This window comes from Lepidothrix coronata, unplaced genomic scaffold, assembly GCF_001604755.1.
Source record: "Lepidothrix coronata isolate B3197 unplaced genomic scaffold, Lepidothrix_coronata-1.0 Scaffold151, whole genome shotgun sequence".
In the NCBI taxonomy this organism is placed as follows: Eukaryota; Metazoa; Chordata; class Aves; order Passeriformes; family Pipridae; genus Lepidothrix; species Lepidothrix coronata.
This window is the reverse complement of record NW_016690331.1, coordinates 1,626,234-1,652,444: the sequence shown is the minus strand read 5'-3', so window position 1 is coordinate 1,652,444 and position 26,211 is coordinate 1,626,234. Positions and strand designations below refer to the sequence as shown.

Genomic DNA, 26,211 nt, shown 5'->3' with positions numbered 1-26,211 from the left:
GGTTTAGAGGTGGGGTGGCCTTGGCAGTGCTGGGTTAATGGTTGGGCTCAATCATCTTGGAGCTCTTTTCCAACCTCTTTAGCAACTCTCTGCAGAAACACAGGAGCTGATTCACACCCCTGGCCTTTGTCAGCCACGACAACTGCAGGTGGCAATGAGTATCTACACTCACCACACACAGGAGGACACTAAAATTTTAAGGAACCCTTTAAACAGCTTTTATGTTGTGCAACACCTACAGGGGATCCTCTTATCCAAGGCAGAGTGGGTATGTACCCCACTTTGGGGTAACTGAAGGGCAAAGCCCTGTCACAGTCGCTGCTGTGAACTTCCCAATCAGGACAGTGAGGGACACAGATCTACTATGAACAGACTTGGTTTAAAAATAAATGATAAACCTAAATGTTAAATCTTTGGAGAAGCAAAAAGAAACCCTGCAGGCTCTTCTACTCTGCAATTACAGAAGAACTGAAAGTAAAAGGAGATTTGAAACCAGGAATTAAGAAAAAGATAAAACTCTCTAGAGCCTTTGCCTTTGCTTAAGATTAAAACAAAAACCTCAATAAGTATTAATCAGGAAACTCCTGATCACTCAGAGGGTTTGGCTGGCACAGTTGCAGAGCTCCTTGTGCAACAGCAGAGTAGAGGATCCCTGATCAGCATGAGCAGGTCTGCAGGAGGCCCATCCTGAGGCTCCATCCCCTGCTTCTGTCTCAGCTTTGCGTCTTGTGACTGGATTATCTCCACTCTAATAAGGCTCAGATCTGATCAGGGCTTTTCCTGAGGCTGAGGCATTCCCAATCTGCCTTTCTCCTCCCCTCTGCCTCCCCAGTCCTGCAGGGGGAAGAACCAGCCACACTCCTTACCAGCCAGAAGGTTCAGATTTCAGGTCTTCCCTCACTAAACTCAAATTCAGGCCCCACCTGAGGCCTGTCAGGTAAGTCAGTGTCTTTGAAATCATGATTGAAGCCACTCTGAATTTGCCAATGGGTTCAGCAATCATAGGTTTATTTTAAGTGCAAACTGGGGGCTCTGTGGCACTGCAGCTACCAAGAGGTCCCATGAGGCTGTAGGGACAAAAGGCATTCACTGATTTGGGATGGATCAGGTCCCGAGCTGGAAACAGCACCTGATTGTACATATTAATGAGAGTGAACAGAGATCAGGGATGACTTTGGGACTGTAAAGATAAGGGATGCTACACAACAAAACCAAGTAGCAAGAAACTCCTCCAAGCTAAGCTGTCCCACTCCACCCAGTACCTAACCAGGCTTTACATTTGAACACTCAAAGAAAAGCCTGAGGTATTGGAACGAAAGAATAAAAACATGAAACCTAAAGAGCAAAATGAGTAGCATGATGAGGAGACAGAGAAAACAGACCAAGTAACTGTCAGTCAGGAAAGCAGCACTTTTATAACAGGTCAGGGCAGAAATAAAAATCATTGAGTTTCAGCAGGAAAGAGCCCAAACCTTTCGAAGCAAAGAGCTTCAGGCGCCTAAAGATGACTGTACAGTGAAATAAGCTGCTGAGGAAGATCACAGTTAGGGCAGAGCTGCTGGGACATCAACACTGATGTCTTCTGATCCTGAGCTGGACCCCACTACAGGAGTGCCAACCGTGCACACAAAGATGCCCCTGGCATCAGGAAATACCGTGCACAAGAGCACACGAAACTGTCCATTTCCTTTCCTCTTATGAGTAAATACCTCCAACTTCTGCAAGAGCTCTGAGCACCAGCACAAGGTCACAGGCCCTCATTGCAGCCCTCACCCAAAATGACAGCAGAGAGGAACAGCCAATTGGTCAGACTGAGGGTCCATCTGCCTCAAGCACCATCCTATCTCAAGCACTGCACAAAACCAGATGTCTAGGGGGGAGCATAAGAATAAAATAAGCTTACAGAGATATTTCCCTAAAATAATTCATCTTTTAGGTATAATCTACAATGTATTTATTATAACCTATCTTTTGGACGATTTAGAGGGAAGGAATTTCCTGAGCCAGAGACAGGATTTTTGTGTTGAACAGCCCTTAGTGGGTCTTTTTCCCAATAATTTATCTGTCTCCTCTTATCAGTGTGACCTAACTCTGGGCAAAACCTGTGACTTTCCTGCACCCCAGGTTCCTCCCACTCCTTCTGCTGAAGTCTATTCTGGCTCTGGCAAAGCCTATCTACCACAGTTCCTTCCACTGGGCCAAATCCTGAGCTCAGGGCCAGAGCCACCCTGGGTGATCTCAACGTTTTTGTGAAGCCCCAGCTCTCTTGCACAGCTGGAAGCCTCCCCTAATTTGTTAGGAAACTCTGATCAGAGGATCACAAAGCACACTGATGCTTTTGTCTTTCCCAAAACCTGGTCTTTAGACTGTGTTCTTAAGTAGGAAGAATCACAGGAGCAAAGGGAAGTCCTCCACCACTTCTTGGTCAGGCTCTCTACAGTGATGGATTTCTACATCTTCCTTTATCTCTGTGAGTAACAGGAAGTGAGATTTATTACTTCCTCATCATTAACCCAGTAAATGCTATTGTACAACACAGGAGTCTCTGGCTTTGGAAGTCCTTTGGCAAAAAAATTCTCCTTCTGATAACAGCTGGCTTCCCTCCAAATTTCTCTGATTGCAAAGAGTACGAAGAGCCCATAAAGAAAAGGTTATCAAAACAGCACAAGGGCCTTATACTTCTCACTGACCCGCCCCAATTTTTTCAGTTTGCATGGAAACTTTCCCCCGACATCATCCAGTTCCACACATCCCTCACCTCCCCCAGTAAATATCTTCCTATCACACTATATCCACACATTATAATTTTCACACTGTCTGGTGTCAGTGCAAGCTGTCTCCTGGCTGACCTGGCCCAAAGCATCCTTTGACACACAGAAACTTTATTACTGAAGGTTTGGGAAAAGACGGGGCTTCAGGTCCCTTTGCACTTATCTCCTGGAAACTACATGAGGCTCCTGTGAATCCCAGAATGGTTTGGGTTGGAAGGGCTCTTAAAGATCATCTCATTCCAAGCCCTCTGCTGTGGGCAGGGACACCTTCCACAACCCCAGGTTGCTCAGAGCCTCATCCAATGTGGCCTTGAACACTTCCAGGGATGGGGCATCACAGCTTCTCTGGGCAACTCTGTGTGCCAGGGCCTCATGACCCACACAGGGAAGAATTTCTTCCTAATATTTAATCTAATATCCTAATATCTAATCTAAATCTCTTCTGTTTTAGTTTAAAACCATTCTCCCTTATCCTATCACTATCCATCCATGCAAGAAGTCCCTCTCTCCTCCTCTTTTTTATAAGCCCCCTCTAGGTACTGGAAGGGGCTCTAAGGTCTCCCTGAAGGCTGAATATCCCCAGCTCCCATCCTGTCTCCATAGCCGAGATGGTCCAGCCCTCGGAGCATCCCCGCGGCCCTCGTGAAAACACCGAGGATGTCACTCCACAGCCTGGAAAGGGCTTTTCTTTAAAAATCGCGTGAATTGAGTGAAATTTGTTTCTTAACATCACCTCCCCGGTCAGAGCAGCAAAGAAAGACCGGCAGGAACAGCAAAGACCGGCAGGAGCAGCATCCCCTCCCTACGAGCCATCACGGAAGCAGCACCGGGGGCAGGCTCGGTCCCACTGCCCCACCAGCGCCGGGATTCCCGGGGCCGTCCCGGTCTGTCTCGCTCTCCCCGTCCCCTCCCCGGCGCTCTCCCGTCCCGGGCTCCTCACCCACGCTGCCGGACAGGTCCATCAGCACATCATCGCGACCCAAGCGCCGCAGCACGTCCAGGAGCTGCCCCACGGTGGCACCGCCGGGGCAGCGCCCCGGCCACTCCTCCAGCAGCGCGGCCGTGGGGTCGGGCAGCCCCTCCAGCCGCCGGATCTCCAGGAAGCCGCATCCCAGCGCCTCCGCCAGCGCCGTCCAGTCGGCGGCCGCGGCCGCCCGCGGGTTGAGGTAGAGCCCGAGGCGGCGGCGGACGCCGTAGTTGAGCGCTACCAGGGGCACGGCGTGCAGGTCCAGCGGGACGGGGCTGGAGCCGGGCTCGGAGCCGGGCCCGGGCTCCGCCGGGGCCTTGGCCATGGCCGTGCCGCTCCCCGAACTTCCCCTTCCCGGCACTTTCGCTTCCCGGCTCGCCCCGCCTCCCTCCTCCCGCCCCCGCCGGGCTCTGCCCGCCCGCCCTCGGGGTGCGCGGCCGGGACGGGGCTTGGGGCAGAAAGGAGGGGGGAAGCGAGACTGCTGAGCCCTGTGCTCGGCACTGGCGAGGCCACACTCCCAGCCCTGTGTCCAGTTCAATTCGGGAAGGACCCTCAGGTGCTGGAGCAGGTCCAGAGAAGGGCATCGAAGCTGGGGAAGGGTCTGGAGCAGGCTGGGGGAAGAGTGCCTGGGAAGCTACCCAGTGGGAAAAGACCTGGGAGTGCTGGTTAACAGTAACTGAACATGAGCCAGGTGTGCCCAGGTGGGCAAGACAGCCAATGACATCCATTGGCTTGTATCAGGAACATCCATTGGGCAAGACAGCCAATGACATCCATTGGCTTGTATCAGGAACACTGTGGCCAGCAGGACCAGGGAAGTGATTCTGCCCCTGTACTCAGCACTGGTGAGGCACCTCCAGTACTGTGTGCACTTCTGGGCCCCTCACAAGAAGAAAGACATTAAGGTGCTAGAGCAGGTCCAGAGACAGGAAAGGAGCTGGTAGAGGGTCTTGAGCACAAATCCTATGAGGAGAGGCTGAGGGAGCTGGGGTTGTTTAGCTTGGAGAAGAAGAGGCTCAGGAGATACCTTCTCGCTCTCTACAACTCCCTGACAGGAGACTGTAGCCTGGTGGGGGTCGGACTCTTCTCCCAGGCAAATAGTGACAGGACAAGAGGCCCAATGGATCCCTAGTGGTAATAAATCCAGAGCCACGTCCCATCTTTGGGGGTCAAAGTGGGGAGGACCTGGGCTGCCCCTCAGGTGACAGTGCTCCACGACAGCACAAATACTGCCATCTCCAAATTCTCAAACTCTTCCAGCAAGTAAAACATTCTGCACAAAAATAAAATTATAAAAATAAAATTATGTAAAAATGGCCTGGGAACCATTTTAAACTGTTTTGACACCAAGTACAAAGCACAGTTCTTGGCTGTGAACTGAACACTTTCCAGCTTCCAGACTGGCACCAAAAGCAACAGGGTGCTGCGAAGACTTCAGGGAAGTTTTCAAGAGGAACATACTGATTCTCCAAAGTATTGCAGAAGACACAGTAAAAGAACATCCTCTGTCTATGGATCTCTGTGGAAATGAGGAAAATAAAATATTCTGCTAGCAAAACTTTTAATTGCACAACAATTTGTTGTTTTAAAGCTTAAAAACATGAAAAATTAGCATAAGAAGGTTCAGTTCTGACTGAAAACCTGCCACATAAACCATCATCTCCAGTTTGTAAGAAGAGGTGCTGATAGACAACCTCCAAATACCCACATCCAGAGGGTGTCCCAGGGGACACTGGACAGCAGATTCCGAGTAACTTTACTGTGGCCAGACCCATATCATAGGTTCTTCAAGGACATTAACCATTATCCAGGCATCCTGAGCAGCGAAACCTCCAGCTGAGTGCTCCTCCAGCCTTCAGCAAACATCTTTCTTGCGAGAGAAGTAAAAATCTATCCCTCTGTCCTTGTGCTGCGCTGGCACCTGTGCAGGTCCCCTCCTGCCCCTGGGGTGGGGACTCCCTCCCTGTGGCAAATGAAACATGAACAGGGAGAGATTTACTGATGTTTCAGAGTGAATCTGGTCCCAAAGCAGTGCTAAAATGCAGGAAAGCGTGGACAGGGCACTTCTGCTCCCCAGGTCCACTACAAAGGCAGGAAGGCCCAACAGGCACAGTTCTAGGTTTGGATTTAGGAAACCAGGGTTTCTGGTAAGGTGAGCTGGAAAAGCTGATCAAAATGGAACTCTTGCCTGGCAGAGGAGCTTTTTGACTTCCAGTTTCGTCACTGCCTGAAACCAGTGTCTCACCAAGGAGCTACTTCACAGAGTCCCTTCTCTGATCCCAGAAGGTCAGTAATCCAGGCCCTCCAACAGCACGGCCGAAGCAGAAGGCTTTGCTTCCACTAAACTTTCCACTCTTGGCAAAGGAATCTGGCCTGAAAAATTTGGTACTGCACCTTGGGATTAAAACCTGAAACGGAGATATGCTTCATTCTTCATTGAACGTAGTATGACATCTAAATTTGAGCCTCCACAAAGTATCCTCACCTGGGAGGAGGCAGGGACGGTGCAGAGGGGGAAGGCAAAATGCTGAAAACTCTTTGTAATACACAAGAATTGGTTACATCCATTTCTTTCCACACCCAACTCCTCCAAGAGCAGCAGCCCAGGCAGCAGATACAAGCCTTGACATGCTACAGGATCAGCATCTCAATCTGTCCCTGCTCTAAAGGGGAGATACACCCAAAAAGCAAAGTGCAAGAGCCAGTCCCCATAGTTACAGGTCTTCTGACTCTAGTTTGGGTTCACTCAAGCATGGCAGGAAGTTGGTTGTTTTTCCACCTCCTGAACACAGAGGACAGTGAGTTGGCTCCTTTCTGTCCACCTACATCAGGGGGTGGTCAGGCTATGCAGGCCTTGGAGATTCCCCATCCCTCCCTGCTGGCCAGTGGGGATGCCAGGAAGGATGCTCTGAAGGACATGCTCTGGCTAAGCCCTGCTGACTATACAAGGCTGATGGGATAGAGAAGCAGCTAAAATTTACATCATTCACCACAGCAGGTAGGACAGACAGAGCTAAATAACCCTGGCTGCAGAGTCCCTGTGCAGAGCTGGACCACTGCTGTGAGGTAACATGACTTTGCATTAAAGCCATTTTTCCCTTTATACCTGAGAGAGAAGAACAGAACTCACAGACACTCCTACAGACACAGACCAGCCCCCCTGGAGCCCTCCCACCCCATCCCAACCTTCCCAGTACTCACAGGCCTCTGGCTGATGTATCGGCTCCACTCTGGGGCTGTCACAACTGGCTGTGGGTAGGTCTCACCTAGAGTTACTCCTGCCTGGGAGAGAGCAGCACTACTCAGTGCCCAAGGGCTGTGGATATCTGCTCCCTTTATGCCCTGTAGCTCTGGGACCCACAGCCGGACGTAATCCCCCTGCAAACAGAACACACGGGACAGGATCCACTCAGTAACAACCTCCAAGTGCTTCCCTCCAAGTGCTTCATGTTTCTCAACAGGAAAGAGAGAAGCTGGATTTCCAGGTAGAGAAGCTGGTGTAGTACAGCATCAGTTAATTCTGACAACCCTTAGCCCCTCCTGCATTAGTGCCTAAAGAGAGACTTGGATGCTGGAGTTCTCCCAGGATCACTCTGCAGGCAGAGGAGGGAGACAGAGGTGCATTTTTGGTACTGTTCACCTGTCCTGTTTAGGACATCCTGTGATGAAGTCACTCTCAAAAAGTTTCCAGTGACTGAAGGAAATTAGGATGACTAGCTCAGCTGCACATTCTTGTGTTCCTGAATCTCTCCTATTAACTCTACTTCTGTGTCTCTTCATAGGACTAGTTTCAGATTTCTTGTCAAATCCTGCCAGCTACAGTGCTGACAGGCAATAGTACAGCCTGCCAAGAAGCTAAGGAATAGTGGTGGGAGCAGGTAATCCAGTTTGTGAGCAATTTATCTGCTCCCACCACTTAGAGAGTCAGAGGAGTCACAGGTTTAATCTACTCTCCAGGACCTCCCAAGGAGCAGCTCTGTCCCTCTGGTCCTTCCTGAGTTCTCCAAGAAGCTGCTCTGTGCTCAAGGAAACGTCTGTGTGAGGCACTGATGGGATGTGGCTGTGACCCAGAAGAAATGGTGATGAAACACTGAACACACAGACCAGGGCAGGGAGGGTGTGTGAAGCACCAGCCTCCCTGGGGACAGCAGCAGATTGTCAGCATCACATCTTCCTGTGCACGACGAGGAACCTGCCTGGCTGTTGGCAAGGAGACACAGAACTGCTTCTGCAGCAGTAGCCACACAGCGGATTGATCTCCTCTGCTCCCTGAAAATACCACCTGTCCTTCACTGCACTGCCCATTGTAAAACAGCCAAACAAGACTTACATTCCCATCATAATCCAGGCCTTGTTTAATCACGTTAAACTTCCTGTTGTCCCGTGGGTCGTTGCCAATGCCAGCGCTGTATAACCAGTTGCCATAATTGCTACAAACATCATAATCCACCTTGAGAACACAGGGAGAAAACAGTGAGAAGAGCTGGGCTGGCCCTCAGTGAGTCTTCTCTCCCCGTCCACCCCTTAGCTCAAGGGAAAAATTCCTTGAATGGCAATCACTCTGGGGTGGTCAGAGCCCTCTCAAGTTGTAGGTACAGACATCTGGCTGCTTTTTACACCTGGGATCAGCTTCCCAGGTCTCTTCACTTCATGGTCCTTAAGTCAGTGAGATCTATAAAAGTCTAACCAAAATCTTTTTCTCAATTTCCCTTTTTCAAAGAAAATCCTTCTCTTTCTGCCCTCATCTGGCAGACTTCACAACAACAAGCCCTAGATTTTGTGTGCTCGTATTCCGAAACAGCAGCAGCCCAGAACATTTCAAATATGAGAGAAAATCCTTCCTGACCAGTTACCCAGACACCACAGACTGACAGAATCATGACAGTGTGTATAAAGATACAAATAATGCAAACACTGCAGTTTTCTCCCACTTTTCTCTCATCATTTCTCATCTAAGCAAATAAAAAGCTCTCAAGGATGCTCCTGTAAAATGAAACAAGGCTTCTGGAACTGGCACAAATGAGAGCATAACATAGTCCAATCCAAGGGCTCTTCAGCTGGGCAGCATGGCTTAAATCCAACACCAAGAGCTTTCCAGCTGTAGGACAATTCCAACCCAGCTCAGGAAGGGAATGGAAGTGATAGCAAAGAGGGTGTGGGATCTCTGTGCATTCCTAGGAGGGGTGTCTGTGGTGCAAAAGCAGCAGCTGTGGCAAAAAGAGCTGGCTCAGTGCTGTTCTCCCTTTACTGCAGTCACAGCAACAACCAGTCCACACAGGGATTGTTCCAAAAATCCCAGCCACTCCTTAAAGTGAGGAGCTCAATGCACCTGGATGGCAGAAGGCACAGGAAACGGGTTCTGCCAAATTCCCCTTTCTCTGCAGAGACTCTGAATGCCGGGGTCAGGGTGATCAGCAGCCAGCTTTGCTCCCTGTGCTCCAGGCTTCCCCTTCCCAGCAGCACTTCCTCCAGCCCGTGAGATGAAGGGAAGAAAGATGCTATGGGAGGCCTGATAGTGTGATTAACATGCAGGAAAGCCTGTGTGGGAGGTAAGGGCAAATCCAAGGGGGACTGGAGGAGGCAGGCTCATTTCCCCCTCAGCCTTGCCCCTTCCTGGCATTCTCTTCTGTTTGTTTCTCTGCCTTTCCTTGGGGCCTGACCCTGGGAATGAAATCAGTGAAGTCAGAGCTGAGATATTCTCTGTCCAGGACACAAGAGGTCTCTGGCCTTTCCCCTGGCTTCAGTGGGTTGCAGAGAGCTCGTGCCTCAGTCTCCCTGCCTGTCTGGTGTGGATGGCACACAAAAACACTTGGTGGGCCTTTGCTGGCAGTAGCAGGGATGAAACAGGCATTGCTCTTGCTTTTAAGAGGCAAGTGAGACCAATTTCAGCTCTGTATTGGCCTCTGCCCTCCTACAGCCATGTCTCCCCCACCAAGCTAACGTGTCCTGTAGGCTACTCTGGGAATGCCACCAGGTTACAGTAACAGAGCTGGATACAAGCTTAAAGGATGGGACAGAAAGGCACAAGGATCAGCCTGTGCCACACCAATCTACAGTGGCCATCAGCACCTGGGGCTTCCCGAGGTGCAAGGGCCAGTGCAGAGTGCTAAATCCTGCTTCCAGCAAAGCTGGTAACATCCATGTCTACAGGAATAAATGTAGGTAACATAGGGAGAATCCTTCTAGTATGAGATCTTTCAGGTCTTCCTCACTTATGGAATAGGACCTGGAAGGTTCTTGCTCTTATCTGGAGAAGCATCATTGCATGCAGCTTCTGGAAGAAAACTCCTTCTGGAAGATCCTGAAGTCATGCACAGGGGTTTTGTGCCAGCCCACTGCTGCTCACAGCACTGGGAAGAGCACCCAGATGTTCCTCCTGAAGCCAAAGCCATGTCAGAGCCCAGCTCCAAGGAAGCTCAAAAAAAAAAAAAAAAATCTACATTCACAAAAAAAAAAAAGGTCTTTTAATTGCAGATAATGGTGAGGCAGGCGGGCTTTCTCTGTCCCTTCAGTACTCCTAGTGATCAGAGTTCCCTGACCACCAGTAGCCTCTTGTATCCCACACATAAGATCTTTAATGTGAGGCTGACGTGAGTGTTTGGCCTTTTTCAGTCAGTACCAGAAGGATCTATGGGGATTGAGGTCAGAGAAGTGACCCAGCCATTTAACTGAGCTTGCACAGCTGCTGATTGATATATGAGACAGGAATTGGTGCTCCAGTTGGCAGTAACTCACCAGAATGAAGAGGGATGCCTCTGGCCAGGGTGGAGCTCTCTGGAAGCTGATCCAGCTATTGTCCATACTTGCCTGTTCTTGACTACACGGCTTCCCTGTCCACAGCAATCAATGCAAAGACACTGTGCCAGCACACATTTCTTTTTATGTTCTATTTCTGGGCTGCCCTCCTCCCCAGCCTCTGCGGTGGCCAAATCAGAGCATTGTTAACATAATTTATGTTTTGAAAGTTTTCTCAAGTGTGACAGATCTCTGGCTAAAACCCTGCACGGAGGATCGAAACTATTATTGCAAACTTCCCAGCTACATCTTGGCTGATGGCAGCTTCACTGTGGCAAAATTCCCTTTACTTATGCGAGCTTTGGGAAGTTCATACCCTGCAAGCAGCACATACACGGACTTAGATCAGCCTGAAAATTACTGATCATCTCCTGTATCATTCCTTGTTAGTCAGAGCTGTCCTCCTGCCTGCCATAGGGCAGGGAGCACAAACAAGTCTGGGTACACAAAGGGTTCAGTCCTACCAGCAGGTATTCAAACCATTCTGCCCCCATCCTCCAGTCCAGGCCCAGGTCCTTGGTGAGGAAGCTGGCGACGTTCTGCCGCCCTCTGTTCGACATGAAGCCCGTGGCACTCAGCTCTCGCATGTTGGCGTCCACGAAAGGAACCCCGGTTTTGCCCTCTGCGGAGACAAAACACAGTGCTGGGACACGAGGATATTTTTGAGCACTCCTAAACCAATCTGTGGTGGACCTGCATTCACAGCCCTCCAAGTGGGAAAGATGGTGCCAGTGCACAGCAGCAGGGTGGGATTTCAGTGAGGTTTAGCTGGAGTGCAGCCACTAGGACCCACTGGAAATTAAATGGGAGATCACACTAAAAGTTGAGACAAGGAGAATTTTTGGCAAGAAAAAAAAAAAGGCAAAAAACAAGGGTACAGAAAAATCTCAGACTGGAAAAGCAATCAGGTGGATTGCAGGGAATTTTGCAGAGTAGAATATACAGACAACAGTGAGATGGGCCAAGAACAGAAAGATTCTTGACAGGTGACTAATAGAGGGAAGTACTGGACAAATCTCCAAGGATTAGTATCTGAAAAGTAGACAGTTTGTCTATTGTTAAGGAAAAGATTTATTGTGTCTGCATGATTTATTGTATCCTATGTGCAAATGGATACATGTGGCACTAACATGAAAAAAGAAATATAAGCATGTATTTCACTAATTCTGATGCTTCAATCTGTTAATCTCTCTAAGTTTTGAGATCTTATGCTTGCTATTCCTGTTACAATATAAAAGCTAAAGAAAAGGGATTACAAAAGATGTGGTTACTTCTAAGTTTGCTTTAACCTTGTAACCAAAAACAAACAAAGAACCAAATGTAGCAGGCATGGCAATCTAACATTGATAAGAAGGGCTGGTCAGCCTCTGTGTGACTAAACAGAAGGGACCAGCAGGTGACAAACACTCCCCCTTGGGCAGGAAAACCTAACTGCAGAACCTGGCCACTCATGACACCCTGTGCTCCTGCTCCTGTACGGTGCTCAGTCTGGGAAGGGAAGCCAAGTATCCTGCACACACCCTCATACACTGGTGGTGCCAGTTGAAATGACAGCTCCCTACAGAGACCCAGCCAGCGTTAGGGCACGTGTGAACACGCAGGTACGTGGAAACCAAAAGCACACCCAGCCAAACCTGCGGTTTCTACTGACCTTTCCAACAGTCAAAGAGCTGAAGGTCCTTTTTCCAGGGTATCTCTTTACTCTGAAGCCCTGTTGAGAAAAATAATGAACTGCTGATGAAGAAATAGTGACGCAGGCAGTTACTCACACAACAACACAGCCTGAGGCACCTTGGCTGACACAAGGCATAGGGTAAAGCTCGTCCTCTCAGTGCCATTATAAAGAAACCTGCAAGGGTTTAGAGACAAAGGGGTATCTTTTATATACAGAGGATGCTCAAGCCCTAACAGATTTTGATTATTTCTTTTGCTGATGTTTGTTTTTGTTTTTGTTTTTTTTTTTTTTTTAATTAAAACCAACTCAGACTTCACAGGTGGCAGGAGATATGATCTGGCCCAAGACAGTATTTTCTTGTTCAGTTTTACTCCAGGACAATGTTTATGTGAAATCTGTTTCTGTAGCAGATACTAAACCAAGAATTACCTAGCAGAAGCCCCAGGCAACACTTTGCCCCTGCAGTGGGATAGGAACAGATGAGGGAGATGATTTAATGTTTGCAGGATCCAATGACAATTACAGCCTTCTGTACAGTGGAACAGAGGCAGAAGGGACAACCCAGCTCTAGCTGCAGATATCCAAGGGCAGGCTCACCACTGGCTTCCAGTTGCCATCAAAACAGCCCCACAGGCCTGGCAGATGTGACACAGGCCCTGAGGGAGATGTGTTCCTCTGCAGCCACAGCTGGATGCCAGGATCTGACCTAGGGCATAAAAAGCAGTGCTCTCTGCTTAGGTACAGGCAGCTACATTACCTGGAGAACAGCTCACCCAGCACAGGCATCACCTCTTAGGGTTTCCTGACATATGGGCTGGATATTTGTGGTTGCATGGAGAGTTCAGACCCCCAGTTCAGGTGCAGACTCCTGCACATCAGTCACTGGGGCTGGAGCTGAATCTCACTCTGATTCCTATGTAGTGTGAGGCAGAAAGAATATCTGGTTTCTAGGGATTCACACTCCTGGGTCAGTTCCTGCTCTGTCCCAGATTCTCTGGTGAATGTGGGCAAGCTGGAGCCTGGATTCTACCCAAAGGTGCAATGTGTCTGGAAAAAGCATCTTCACTCTGATTGTTCTGCTGTTTCCCACAGATGTGTGTTAACAATCCTCCCTATATCAGGTGTGGGGCTCAGCGTCTGCAGAGTCTTCAGCACCATGGTGGTCACACCACTGCTTTAAGAACATTTGTACAACTTAATGGCAGCAGCCTATTCTCTTACTTTCCCTGTGGTAAGACTGCACCTTTCCTCTCCAAATACAGCAATACACACACACCCCTTAGTGAGAAAATCCTCCTGCCATACTTCAGGGCCACGAACCGAAAGTAATCCCTCCACAGCAGCTCAAACAGGACCCTGAAACACAAAGGGTCACTGTGGGTCAGACAAAATTACTGAATGGGGATTTTCCTTCCACAGCACCCGTCATTAACACCGTGAGGTTTATCCACAATTTCATGGACCTTCCCGTGATGCCAGTTCCTTCCCAAGCCTACTTACCTGGCTTTGCAGCTGGATGACTACAGGGAAAGCAAAATTTTGCATGAATCACCTGGGAAGCTTTCCTTAGCTCGAGTGCAGGAGCAGAATTTCAGGAAACGTGTTTTTCACCCATCCCTACCGGGATACAATCCTCCAAAGAGCAGGGCGAGGGCCTGATTCAGCTTCACACTTCCTCATGAACAAGTGTGTCAGCAGATTCCTGAGAGCTTTGCCTTGATTTAAGCAATAACCTTTGTGAGGGACTTAAAGACACCTTTCAAAAGTGGTTGATAGTGCTCTAGCTCGTGAGATGAGGTGACAGTCCCACCTCAGCCTCTGAGGCCTGCTTCAGCTCTCTGGCATACTGGAAACATTCTGCTTAGTTGATGTTTAGGCTGATAAGATCTTTCTGGAAAATCTCATTACAAAACAAGACACTGCCCAAATGCTAAAAACTGGTGTCATAATGCTGAGGTTCAAGGAGTCCCTCATGTGCAGCCACCACGACCTGTACTTTACTGTACCATTGTCTGCAGTGCCTGGGAGCTTGACAGATTCATTTTTATACTTATTAATCACTTTAAAATGCTAAAATCACCACGGCACCCCAGCTGCCAGCAGGCTGGCTATTAGATGGAAAAACATGAGTATGTTCATTTCTTGAAATCTTTCCTCTCTTAATTGTCTTCTAAGAAAAAAACAACCCCAAACACACACTTGAAGAGTGTTGATATTTTATCTGTCATTTGAATTTTAATGAAATTGAGTATTTTGGCCAGAATTGTTGGCAATGTTCTGCCCGCTCTTCACCAACCACTGTGCTGTTTGACATATTGCAAATGTAACAAACCAATATGAATATACAGTTCTAGAGTTTGCACTGACTTTCTGGTTTGGGTTTTTTTCCCATCCAAGTCTAGTGTTAGGCCAGGCTCTAACATGAACCTGCTCCTCCATGAGAGTGCTTTGTACAAGTCACACAGCTGCTGAGACTTTGGACTGAAACTCTGCTCGTATCTTTGGCATGAGAAACCCTTTAGCTTTTATTTGTAAATCATTCTTTCTTCTCATCTAGCCCATAATAACAATACAGAGACAGATGGTGCTGATTTACTGAGATCATTTTTAAAAATCATAAACCACAATTTCCCAGCAATAATAATGACAACTGGCATCCATAATCTCTACTTGCAAAGTGCCTAAAGCCTCTGAGTGTCAAAGGCAGATTAATAAATCCTGAAACAGAACTGCAGTGCAACCCAGAGGAACCAGGCAGCAGGCACAGGAAAAACAAACATTAATTAAGGGGAGTTAACAAATCACTCTCCTGTGTGTGAGATGCTGGTTTCCTATTCAGAGAAAACAACATGCTGATGGTGCAAGGACATACCAGTATGTGCTCTGATTTGCTGTTCTCTCTCTTTCATACTTCTGGATCTGCTCATAGATGTATCGAGGTGAGATGCAGCCCAGCGCCAGCCTGAAAGCAGAGGAATTGTGTCCTGAATGCCATGCAGGACTCACAGCTCAGAGGGAGTGGAGGGGCAGTTTTGTGTTGAGTTGTTGTCTAAAAGGTTTTGCTGGGTTTGCAGTTCTGCCCCAAACAGCTTTAATCAAGTTCTGCAACTTCTTTGCAACTCCTCAAGAGAGAGAATCCTGTTCCAAGAAGCAAAATCCTCCCCTTCCCAGCATATGGCTGTTATGGGAGCCTCCAAGCTACAGAGACAAATCATTTCACACAAGTTTGACAAGTTTTGCCTGAATGATTTGATCAGCTGCTGACTTAGTGCACCAGTGACAAACCCAAAGTGGATCTCAAATGCCAACCTCTGCATCACCTGTCCTACCTGTCCTTACACTACAAACCTCCTTATTATGTGCCAGGGCTCCTTTTCCTGCAGAACCTCAATGTCTTATCTGAGCAACCACAGAAGGCTTGTTGAAAATCTGAGGCCAGGCAGGAAACCTAGGGAATCAAACCCCACTCTGGCATTTCAACCCACTGGGCTCCTTCCATTTGTTCCAAATAAGTGCTGTGCAAGACAGGAAAGAGCTTGCAGACTCCAACCCCATCATGCAGGAACAACTTTTACCTTGATTTTCCTAGAAATGCATTTAACTGCCATTTCCACTATGGCTGGTGGAAACATTTGATGTTCTAATGAATTCTGGAAAACAGGAAGAAAGAGCCTGAAGAGTTTTTCCTTAATTGTTGACCAGTTCTGACACTTAGAAATGGCCAGTATGAGATGGGACTGACTGGCTGCAATCTGAGCCATTCTGATTTTGATTATCTGAAGAGGAACATTTTGAGGCAGGCAGATCTGGACTGTCTGCTCTGGGCAAATGGTCGGCTTGGAAAAATTCAAGCAGAGCCACAAATAAACCTGAGCAGCTTCAGTGGTCCTGGGATCCCGACTGGAATTCTGAAGTGCCACCAGATGGAGCCATCCACTGCAACCATCAAAGCACAAAGCTGGGTGAAAACAAGAAATCCTGACCTGTAACAGCCTCAGAAAACCGTTTCATATCACAGTTCTGTCGGGACAACACTCCAGATGCTCTCAGCTTAGGCTGAACTGGGTTCTGCTGCTGCAGTTTCAGTTTCTTTGCAACTCCTCAAGAGAGAGAACCCTCTTCCAAGAAACAAAATCCTGCCCCTTCCAGCATCAGAGACTAAACCACCTAACCAGGAGTCAGCAGAGATCCTTTTGCAATAGGAATAATCAGAAGTGTCTCTTCTACCCACAGAAGAAGACAATGGCAGTGAGGTGAGGTGACTTGCCCCACAGTATTCAGGAAACCAGGACTGGATCGAGTTCTTCTACAACTCTCTCAAAACATGGAAGCTGTGCTGCTTCCCTGCCTGCTCCCAACCACCCCTCACACACAAAACAGCATGAAGCCAAAGGCATGAGTCCCTCCTGTGCCCTGCCCACATTGGGGGTCCCAGCACACAGGGCTCTTGGCACAGTTCTGCTACAGTGCAGCAGTTCCTAATTGCAGGAATGTTCCCAGGGAACCACACCCAGACCCCTACCCATGCTCAGTAGCACTCAGCAGACAGGTGACACCAGTTTGGGATGGGAGCAGAAAAGGAGTTTTCCACAACAAAAATCTTTACCATGGTGCAAATTTGGTTGAGTAATCCATTCCCACCAGCCCATTCCGAGACTCCTTGTAAGATGCAACCAGGTTCTGTGTGAGCAAAAGAACAAAAGGTTTGAACACTTTACAAACAACCTGCTAAATGTTTTCTCTCCTTCTGGAAGCAGAGCAATCTGGCAGAGCTGGGCTCCCTCTCATGGCTGCCTGGAAGGATTACACAGCTGCCAAATTCCTGCCTCCAGCGCAGAGGAATTAATCAGGCCAGCAGTTTTCATTTATAGCTGTGGGATGTGTGTCACGAGCTGTGCTCCCCAGTTCAGCCTGGAGCACGTTTCCTTCCACAAGCACTGTGCACCTGGTTGTACTTGCTCCCTGCCCGTTCCTGTCTGACTCTGGATCAATAATGCACTTCCAAGCCCCAGTGGAACTCCATTGTCCATGTGGTTGCTTGTTTGAGTTTGAGAACCTGAGTCTGACAGCTCCCAGCACTCAGCTGCAGGAACCCACATTTACAGCAGGGTGCACATCTTCCATTTCCTGAGCGCTCCATGGACAGTGCAGGGGACACAGGGAATTCAGATCTCTCCTTGATCCCCTTCACTGCACAGGTTACAATTGCTAAGGGGCTGTTCTACCTCGCTGGGGAACACAATACTTGCATTACAAAAAAAGAAGGAACAGGTTTTCCAGCACTGGTTGTATTAATGCTTGACCAAGAGTAGAAGCTGTGCATGCCTGTGCTCAGTTTGGCTGGGATGGAGTTAATTTTCTCCACTGTAGCTGGTCTGGGGCTGTTTTGGATTTGTGCTAAAAGCAGTGCTGATAGCACACCAGTGTTTTCGTTATTGCTGAGCAGGGCTCACACAGCCTCAAGGCCCTTTCTGCCTCTCTCACCACCCCACCCTGAGTAGGCTGGGGGTGCACAAGGAGGTGGGAGGGGACACAGCCAGGACAGCTGATCCCAACTGGCCCAAGGGGTATCCCAGACCATAGGATGTCACGCTCAGCACATAAAGCTGGGTAAGGAGGAAAGGGGGATGTTTGGAGTGGTGCCTGTTTGTCTTCCCAAGGAACTGTTACATGTGGTAGAGCCCTGCTTTCCTGGGGATGGCTGAGCACCTGCCCACTGATGGGAAGTTTTAAATGAATCCTTACTCGGCTTTGCCTATGCAAAAAGCTTTTGCTTTCCCTAATTAACTGTCTTTACCTCAACCCACAACTTTTCTCAACTTTTACCCTTCTGAATCTCTCCTCCATCCCACTGGCAGGGACTGATGGAGCAGCTTCTTAGGGCTGAGCCTCCTGGGGTTAAACCAGGACAATGATCCCCAACAGCAAAGGAATGCAGCAGCTTCCTCAGCACAGCAGAAAGGATGCCCTGAGGCACTGGACACAGCACAGTTCCTAACCCATCTCAGCCTGAGAGATGCTCCCCCCTTTATCCACAAAGCTGGTGGGGTCTGATGCTGTTGGAAATCAGCACACGTGTCTTTGAATTCACACAAGGCAAATTTAAGGCAGTTCCTCAAACTAGGCCAGGAAGAAGCCCAAAAACTGGCTGCACAGACAAAATGCAGTCAGCAGCAGCTTCACTCCACCAAAGCAAGGGAGCAAGAAGTAGCTGTAATTGTTGGTTGCAAGTTTTCAAACCAGACTACAGGAACCTCCAACTATTTATAACTGTGGGCAGAACTTGGGTTAGTTGTTCCTCACCCCAATTGCAAGTGCAGCCCCTTCAGGCCACTATTCACTCCTCCGAAATGGGGGAACTACTTTGCTGATGACATGGGACATGAGAAAAAAGGCAAATCGAGATAAAGGAGCTAAAAAATTTTGTCCCAATTCCCAAAAATTAATGGAAAAAAGAATTTCAGAGGGATGGCCACTAAACTAGGTTCCTAAGTATTTGGCATACATTCCCAGTTCCTGGATGACTTCTTTTTGGTCTAGTTTGCCTCTCTGAAAAACTGAAATAATGCTATTTCTCTGCTTTGCAAAGTGTTATACAGGAGCTAAGGAAATATTGTTAGGAAGTGAAATTGCAGCCTCACCCACTTGCACAGCCATGTGTACAAGGGGGAGGATGTAGGCAAGGAAATGCAAGAGTTACCGTGTCCCAAAAATAATATTGCAGTCTCATTAAAGCCTGGGTCTCTCCTCCACTGCAGGGGAAGGCTGTTCGTGGATCAGTTACAGGATCTGCCACAGAAAACACCATCACATTGTTACCTCCTTGGAAAGGTAGGGAGCTTAAAATCTAGGGATGTTCAGCAGTAGGGATGTCTGCTTTTGGGACATAAAAGATTGTGTGGTCTTCCTTTAAAATAAGGGTCACATCAAACACATTAAAAAGCACTAAGAAGATGTTTTCTACCCAGCTGCAGGGCACGTCCTCCACAGGGAATTTACCCTGATTTGCTGTATGAGTGGGCAGAGGTTTAGTTACAGTTGAAAGGGCAACCACTGCCTCCATGTCTTGATTCTCAGAAAGAGACATATCATAGAATCATAGAATCACAAAATGGGTTGGGCTGGAAGGGACCTTAAAGATCACCTCATTCCATCCCCTGCCATGGGCAGGGACACCTTCCACTATTTCAGGTTGCTCCAAGCCCTCTCCAACCTGGCCTTGGACACTTCCAGGGATGGGACAGCCACAGCTTCTCTGGGCAACCTGTGCCAGGGCCTCTCCACCCTCACAGGGAAGAATGTCCTCCTAACATCTAATGTAAATCTCCTCTCTTTTATTTATCTCCAGAGCACAAATTGCCTCTCCATATTTACAAGGAGACATCTTTTCTGTGAGAGAATATGATGTGCAGTGCAAGATGTCTGGTTTATATTAACCACCAGATCTCAAGTGCAGCCAGTACAGGTGCCTACTTCACCTTGGCTGAACGTCTGTGTCCTGGGAATCTGAAGCAGCCAACTTACTTTGCAAAACCATGTTTTTAAAAACAGGTCTAAGCAGGATATATTTAATAACAGTATCTAGGTAGGATTTCATGGGAGCAACTGCCAAATTGAGCTTTCTTACCCTTCTGTCCGAAATCCTCCATTGTAGGGATGCACCCTTCTTCCAGCCCTGGAGCCAGAGGCTTTAGCTGCTCTGCCATCCGCAGGGTTGGCCGGACCTTCACCTCAGATTCCACCGCCCTTCGGAAATGGGTGTAGACATCAGGCAACCTGCACAGGTGACAGCACAGTCAGGTCTCTGCAGGGTGGTTTCCTCGGCCCCTGCACTCAGCACTCACACACCTTCCACAGGGGCAGGATTAGCATTCCAGGCTGTGCTCCCCTGGGGCAGAGCACATCTTTGTGATACCTCTCTATTTGTGTCCTGCCAGGCACAATAGAGGAAGATGCCCCCGGGGCTAGCAGCCTTCAGAAGTTCAGCCCTTTGCCCAATTTCTTTCTGCTTCTGATGCAAATTTCAATTTAAGGTGTGTCCATGAGGGCCAGATTTCTCTCACCTAACTTCTGATTAACACACAAGGCTGACCTCAGTGTAAAAATCTGCAACCTCCTGGTGCCTTTTCAGTCAAAGGAGATAAAAAGTCACTTTCATGGCCTGACTCTTCTGCCCTATTTTATACATTTTCTACAGAATACCACGGATCACTTAAAACTCCATCAGCTACACCCCATGTGACTACTGAGGGAGCCATGAAAGAGTCCACAGGCTGCTGTCATAGGCAGATGCATTCAGTCAGAGGGGGTAATGGAGCAATCCAGGCCAGTGTCCCAGGCGTGTCACCAATAGTGGGCCAGCAGGACCAGTGCAGTGACCATCCCCCTGTACGTGGCACTGGTGAGGCACCTCAAATCCTGAGTTCAGTTCTGGGCCTGTCACTACAGGAAGGACATTGCGGCGCTGGAGCATGTCCAGAGAAGGGAACAGAGTTGGGGAAGGGTCTGGAGCATAACTCTGGTGAGGAGCAGCTGAGGGAGCTGGGGGGGCTCAGCCTGGACAAAAAGGAGGCTCCTTTATTCCTACAGCCTGAAAGGAGGTTGTAGCCTGGAGGGTCGGTCTCTTCTCCCAGATAACAAGTGACAGGACCAGAGGAAATGGCTTCAAGTTGTGCCAGGGAGGTTTAGATCAGATATTAGGGAAATCACTGAAAGGGTGATTAAGAATCCCACAGGCCGCCCAGAGATGTGGTTGAGTCACCATCCCTGGATGTATTTAAAAGTGTAGATGTGGCACTTAGGGATAAGGTTTAGTGGCGGGCTTGGCAGTTCTGGGTTAATGGTGATCTTTAAGGTCTTTTTTGACCTAAACAATTCTATTATTCTATGTCACAAGGATTTTGAGGACTGCAGACTGAGTATCCAGACTGTGCTGGTCCAAACTGCTGGAAAGGCAAAGAGAAATCAGTCCTCAGTAAATGCTCAAACACACACCTTGGCTTTATGGATATTGAAGTGGAAATCCTGCTAGTGCAGAGGGATGAATGTGCCCCTTCCCCTCGATGTGCCATAAACACAGATGGACTAATGGGTCCCTTCCCTGTGGGACCAGATGACTAGGAGCCCTCCTGAAGAGTTCATTGGAGTGAGAAACAAGTGGGACACTGCAGGAGTGAGTGACACCATGGAGCAGCCCACCTGGCAATAGGCCTGAAGGGAAGGTCATCCCGATGATACAGTGTGGATGCCCAGAATGTCTGAATCTTCACCCCATGCTCCTTACACACCTGGCACAGCCCCTTCTCCACATCCAGCTCCTCCTGCGTGACCTAGGGAGATCAAAATAGTGAGACCAGGGCTGTACAGCCCCAGCTCCCATGTGCACACAGACCCTGGTCCCTTGTCCTGCCCTCCTCCCTCATCTCCACATTTAGCTCCGTCCCTCTGGATGCACACACACAATCTCTGAGTCTTGCTCCAGCAAGGACTCCCACCCAGAGCCTACACCATCCCCATCCCAGGAACTATCCAGTTTCCCCAAGGTTAACACCACCACTGCCAAGAAAGGCCCTGAACACACAGGATCTGCATCACCATTTGGTTGTGAAAGAAACCTTTGCAATCTAATTTTATCTTTTAAACTATGTCACTTCAGTATTTCCCTTACCTCTTCGTGGAAAGCCACAGCGCTGACAGAGCCCAACTGAGTAATCAGATCGCGGACCACATCTTCTGGCTTCCCCTTCCTCACAACCAGGGTACTACAAACACAAAATATTGACCTGAGTTGTTGTTATTTATGTGTACAGGAGGTCCGTGTCTGAGCCCAGGCAGGCACCCATAGACTAGTTCTCTACAGAGCACAGACTCTGTGTGGAGGCAGACAGACAGGATTTGACTAGCCTGCATTTTTTAGGAGCCAGTGAACAGAGCTTGTAAGCCTCTGGGGCTTAGTTTGTGTCAAACATATTTCTGACACTCTGGATGCCTTAGAAAGGATCACTGGGCACAAAGCCAGGCTGTTACCTAAAAGTGAATCTCTTCATCCTCACACACCCGTGATTGAAGAGCTGGCTGATGCGACTTGTCCAGGTTGCCCAGAGAGGTGCCAGGTGCCCCATCCCTGGAAACATTCAAGGTCAGATTGAGCGGGGCTCTGAGGAACCTGTTCTGGTTGAAGATGCCTCTGCTCATTGCAGGAGGTTGGACTAGATGACCTTTAAAGGTCCCTTCCGACCCAAACTGCTCTATGACTCTATGATCTTTTGCTAAGCAAAGCCAGATGTTACCTGGTAATGGATTCTTCAGGCCCTGGTCTACCCCAGCTATGGTTCTAAAGGCATAATAAAGGAGGCTCCTCTGGAGACCCCCTTACCACAGTGCAGCCTACCACAGACTGAGTTTAGAGGGACAGGGCATAAACAGATGTAACTCTCCAGTCTCACAGCCCAGAATCCATGTTGGTCAGTCTCAAGCCAGCTCCTAGGGAAAACTCCTAGGGACAAGAAAGGCCACATGCCACAGTCGTTGCCTACATCTCAAAGGCTGCCATTCATGTCTCCAGTTGTCAGGGCTCTGGACAAAGCACTCAAGGGTGACACCCATCTGTGGTATCTGCTTTTGAGAAAGCAAAAGCCCACATGGCACAGCCTGGATGGCTCTTTTTTCCCTGTGCAGTCACCACAGCAAGTCATCTGAACAGTGGCTACATAAGGGACCTTGCTGTACCTAACAGAAGGGCTGTAGCTCTCAGAAATAAACCACCATCAGAGCTCGGAGCACCAGACATGATTTGACTCAGAGCACAGGTATGTGTTGAAAAAGAGTAGGAAAAGAGAAATATACGTGTTATTTGCACGGTGCTTTCTCAACTACCTTCCTTTTTTCTTGAGCGTTTCCCTTAGATCCTTCACACTTTCCAGCAAAAACCGGAGCCGGTGGGGCCCTGTCTTGGGGAAGCCGAAGCAGTGGGTGCCCAGGTAGTGCCGCGGGTCGAAGCAGTAGAGAGGGATCACGAAATCTGCGTTATCCTGAGCCCAGTGGAGCACCTGGAAAAAACACAGAGAGGGCCTTGAGAGCTGCCGGGGGCGGGATGCAGCGGGCATCTCTCCCCATCCTGCCCACCAGCGGGGCTATCCCCACGGAAAATCCCATACCTGGTTATCGTGGGCGCGCAGGTCGCAGCGCAGCAGGCAGATGACCACCCTCGACATGGTACCTCGGGGTTAGTCCTGCCTGTCCCGGCTCGGCTCTGCCCTGCGCCCGGCCCGGCTCTGCGTCCCTCTTCCCGGCCCCTTCATCCCGCCCCGCCGGGGAGGAGCCGCCCTGCCCCCGGCTCCCTGTGTCCGCCCCCGCAGCATCCCCGTGGGACGGGCACGTCCCGTCCTGCATCCCGGGAGGGCGGCGGGACCGGGGCGAGCTCATTGCCCTCGGTCCGGGATCCCAGCGCTTTTCCTCTCACCGGAGTCCTGCCCCGGCCGGGCGCGCTTATTGCTGAATTGGCGTGGGGTTTTTTTAACCTCGAAAATCTCTTTTGTCTTCCACACATCAGCATGAGGAGGTTGTAGCCGGGTGGAGGTCGGTCTCTTCTCCCAGGCAACCAGCAGTAGGACAAGAGGGCACAGCTTTAAGCTGCGCCAGGGGAGGTTTAGGTTGGACGTTAGGAAGTTCTTTACAGACAGAGCGACTGGGCATTGTAATGGGCTGCCCAGGGAGGTGGTGGAATCACCGTCCCTGGAGGTGTTTAAGAAGAGACTGGATGTGGCAGCAGTGCCATGGTCTAGTTGACAGGACGGTATTAGGTCACAGGTTGGACTCGATGATTTCAGAGGTCTTTTCCAACCTAGCTGATTCTGTGATTCTGTGATCTGTTGCAGCGTGGCCCCGTTGTGCTGAGGCTCAGCCGCGGTGACACCGACCCTCTGCAAGGGGCAGCACTCGCCCAGCTCTGACAGTGTTGTTAGTGTTTATCCTTCAAATGCCAAGGCTGCGATAGGATGGCCACTGGCACAGGAACCAGCTTTGCAAAGAGCTCGTCACCTGCTGACCGACAAGTGAACTGTAGATTAGCAATAATTAGTGTATTTAGTTCTCACCACTAAGAGAAGAGGCTGAAGAGGCTTTGTCTCATCCTATAGTTTCCTTAAGCTGACATTGGACACCAGTGATCACACATCCCTTACTCACTGAACTCTCCCTCAATCCTTTTTTTTCATTCAACTACTCTCATAAGAGGAAACCAAGCACAGGAACAGGCTGCCCCGGGGAAGTGGTGAAGTCACCATCCCTGGAGGGATTTAACAGATAACAGATGTAAATGTGGTGCTCAGGGACACAGCTTAGTGGTGGATGTGGCAGTGCTGGGTTAATGGTTGGACTCCGCGACCTTCGAGGTCTTTTCCAATCTAAACGATTCTATGGTTCTATGAAATGCTTGGCTCAGAGGTCTCCAGCCACATGCTCCCCTGTGTAAATCCAGTGGTTCTCCTGGGGTGTGAGAGAATGGAGAAGGGGGTTAAAATGTTGCAGTAAGGAGCTGGTGATGACTGAGGATCCAGATTTACAGAAATTAATTTCTGCTGCTCATTTCAGTACCTGAATTGCTGAAGTGGAGCTTTTGGTGGAAGCACATGGACTCTTAAATGCTCACCAGAGGTAAGATGTACCAGTGGGTCCTGGGGAGTCCTGGCTTCATTTCCATCTCCTCCAGACCAGCAGATCCTCTGCATGCAGTCTGCACTGGCTGGCTGTAGGAAGTGATGCTGATTCCCTGTGTAACCCACATGACACATCATCTCCTGATTCCTTTTCTGTGCACCAAGGGCTCCTTTTCCTGGCTCAGCAGCTGCAGCCCACTAAGAACCAGTGAATCATCCCAGAGGACTCATGTTTGGTAAAAGAAAAGTAGAGCCAAAACTTTGGGCTCATGGCCAAGGAAAACACGGTTGCTGGCTTGCAGTTCTTAGAAGAACAACATGTCTCTTTATCATATTAGAAATATTGAAAAAAAACAACAACAGTTTATAACTCTTCTCTGTTTGCCTTTGCCTTCATTTGCACAGGGACAAACAGTGCAGTTGGCTTTGCTTTTGTTTGCAGTCAGGCTTCCCCCACAGTGTCCTGGTTGACATTAAGCTGGGCCAAGTCTGGCAGTGATGACATCCTCTTGTAGCTTACTCAGAGCTGCTAGACAGCCACCCACTCCAAGAGGCCTCAGTTAATGGGTGTGCAAGAGAGAGGTGACCTACTGCCTGCAAAAGGGATATTTCCCATTGGCAAGGAGGGCTGGTTGCCATGAAACACAAACCTTTGCAACCTAAATTAAGAAAAGATGTGAAACTGTTGATAAGTCAGTGAAGAAACAAAAAAAGTTGGGTGCAGCAGGAGTGGTAACAGAATCACCAGTCTGTCTGGGTTTAAAAGCAAGCGAGTCTCTGCCAGCATTTGATTTGTACAGATATAAAGGTTGTGAGGTGTCCAACACCACAACAGACTCTGCACCAACAGGGCTGTTAAATGTGATGATTGAGGCAGCAAGAGTGGGCAGGAAAAACAGATGTCCATAAAGGATGGAGAGTTTGCTCAGGCCCAGAACCCAGACCTTACACCCAACACTACCCTTTCTGTCACATGGCTGGAGGTTGGTTTTATTTCCTTTGCACTCTTGTAGGAGGGTACAAATCCTGTCACACACTCGAGCCAGTGCTTTCTAAAACAGTGCTGACCACATCCACTCTGTACTCTACCCTGATAAGAAAAAAGGTTAGTTCTTTTACTTACACAGTTGCCAGTCCCTGCTTCTCTGAGGCCTCGTGAAATCATCCTCTGAAAATAAGTGTAACAGGGGTGTTTAGGAAAAGTGGTGTGGGCAGGAGTACTTTGTTCTAAAATTAGAAAGCAGGAGACCTGGCACTGTGAACTGCAGGCTCTCCAGTCTCCGTGCCTGGATTTTCCATTCAGATGAACAGTCAATGAGAACAAAAGCTTTCTTTTTTTACCCACTG

The 26,211-nt window shown here is 49.0% G+C and overlaps 2 protein-coding genes across 3 annotated transcripts in view; both read right to left on the bottom strand.

The window, feature by feature from the left end:
• The window catches only part of MYD88 (myeloid differentiation primary response 88), an 11,591-nt gene extending 7,528 nt beyond the window's left edge, over positions 1 to 4,063 (bottom strand). The window contains exon 1 of the mRNA XM_017828691.1: positions 3,712 to 4,063. Coding sequence (XP_017684180.1) covers positions 3,712 to 4,063 — 352 coding nt within the window. The remainder of the gene's footprint in view (positions 1 to 3,711) is intronic.
• Positions 4,064 to 5,336: 1,273 nt separating this feature from the next.
• On the bottom strand, positions 5,337 to 23,458 carry LOC108504076 (cryptochrome DASH-like). Of its 2 annotated transcripts, none has more exons than XM_017828690.1 (14): positions 23,365 to 23,458; positions 23,084 to 23,256; positions 21,876 to 21,969; positions 21,407 to 21,537; positions 19,836 to 19,984; positions 18,909 to 18,997; positions 16,815 to 16,888; positions 15,081 to 15,170; positions 13,485 to 13,564; positions 12,185 to 12,244; positions 10,998 to 11,155; positions 8,069 to 8,188; positions 6,940 to 7,116; positions 5,337 to 5,701 (listed from the first exon to the last, which is right to left on the bottom strand). In XM_017828690.1, exons 1-14 carry the CDS (start codon positions 23,419 to 23,421, stop codon positions 5,594 to 5,596), a joined length of 1,560 nt encoding a protein of 519 aa, XP_017684179.1. In that variant the 5' UTR covers positions 23,422 to 23,458; the 3' UTR covers positions 5,337 to 5,593. The 2 variants fall into 2 exon arrangements, with proteins under 2 accessions (XP_017684179.1, XP_017684178.1); XM_017828689.1 differs by lacking the exon at positions 5,337 to 5,701 and adding an exon at positions 5,935 to 6,146.
• Between the last annotated feature and the right edge of the window lie 2,753 nt (positions 23,459 to 26,211).

Coding starts and splice junctions, on each gene's coding strand:
- LOC108504076 (XM_017828689.1), bottom strand. CDS start 23,421: ATGTCGAGGGTGGTCATCTGCCTGCTGCGCTGCGACCTGCGCGCCCAC. Junction 23,257..23,364: donor TGCGCGCCCACGATAACCAG/GTATGGGATTTT, acceptor TGTTTTTTCCAG/GTGCTCCACTGGGCTCAGGA. Junction 7,117..8,068: donor GCCTGGATTATGATGGGAAT/GTAAGTCTTGTT, acceptor TTCTGTTTGCAG/GGGGATTACGTCCGGCTGTG.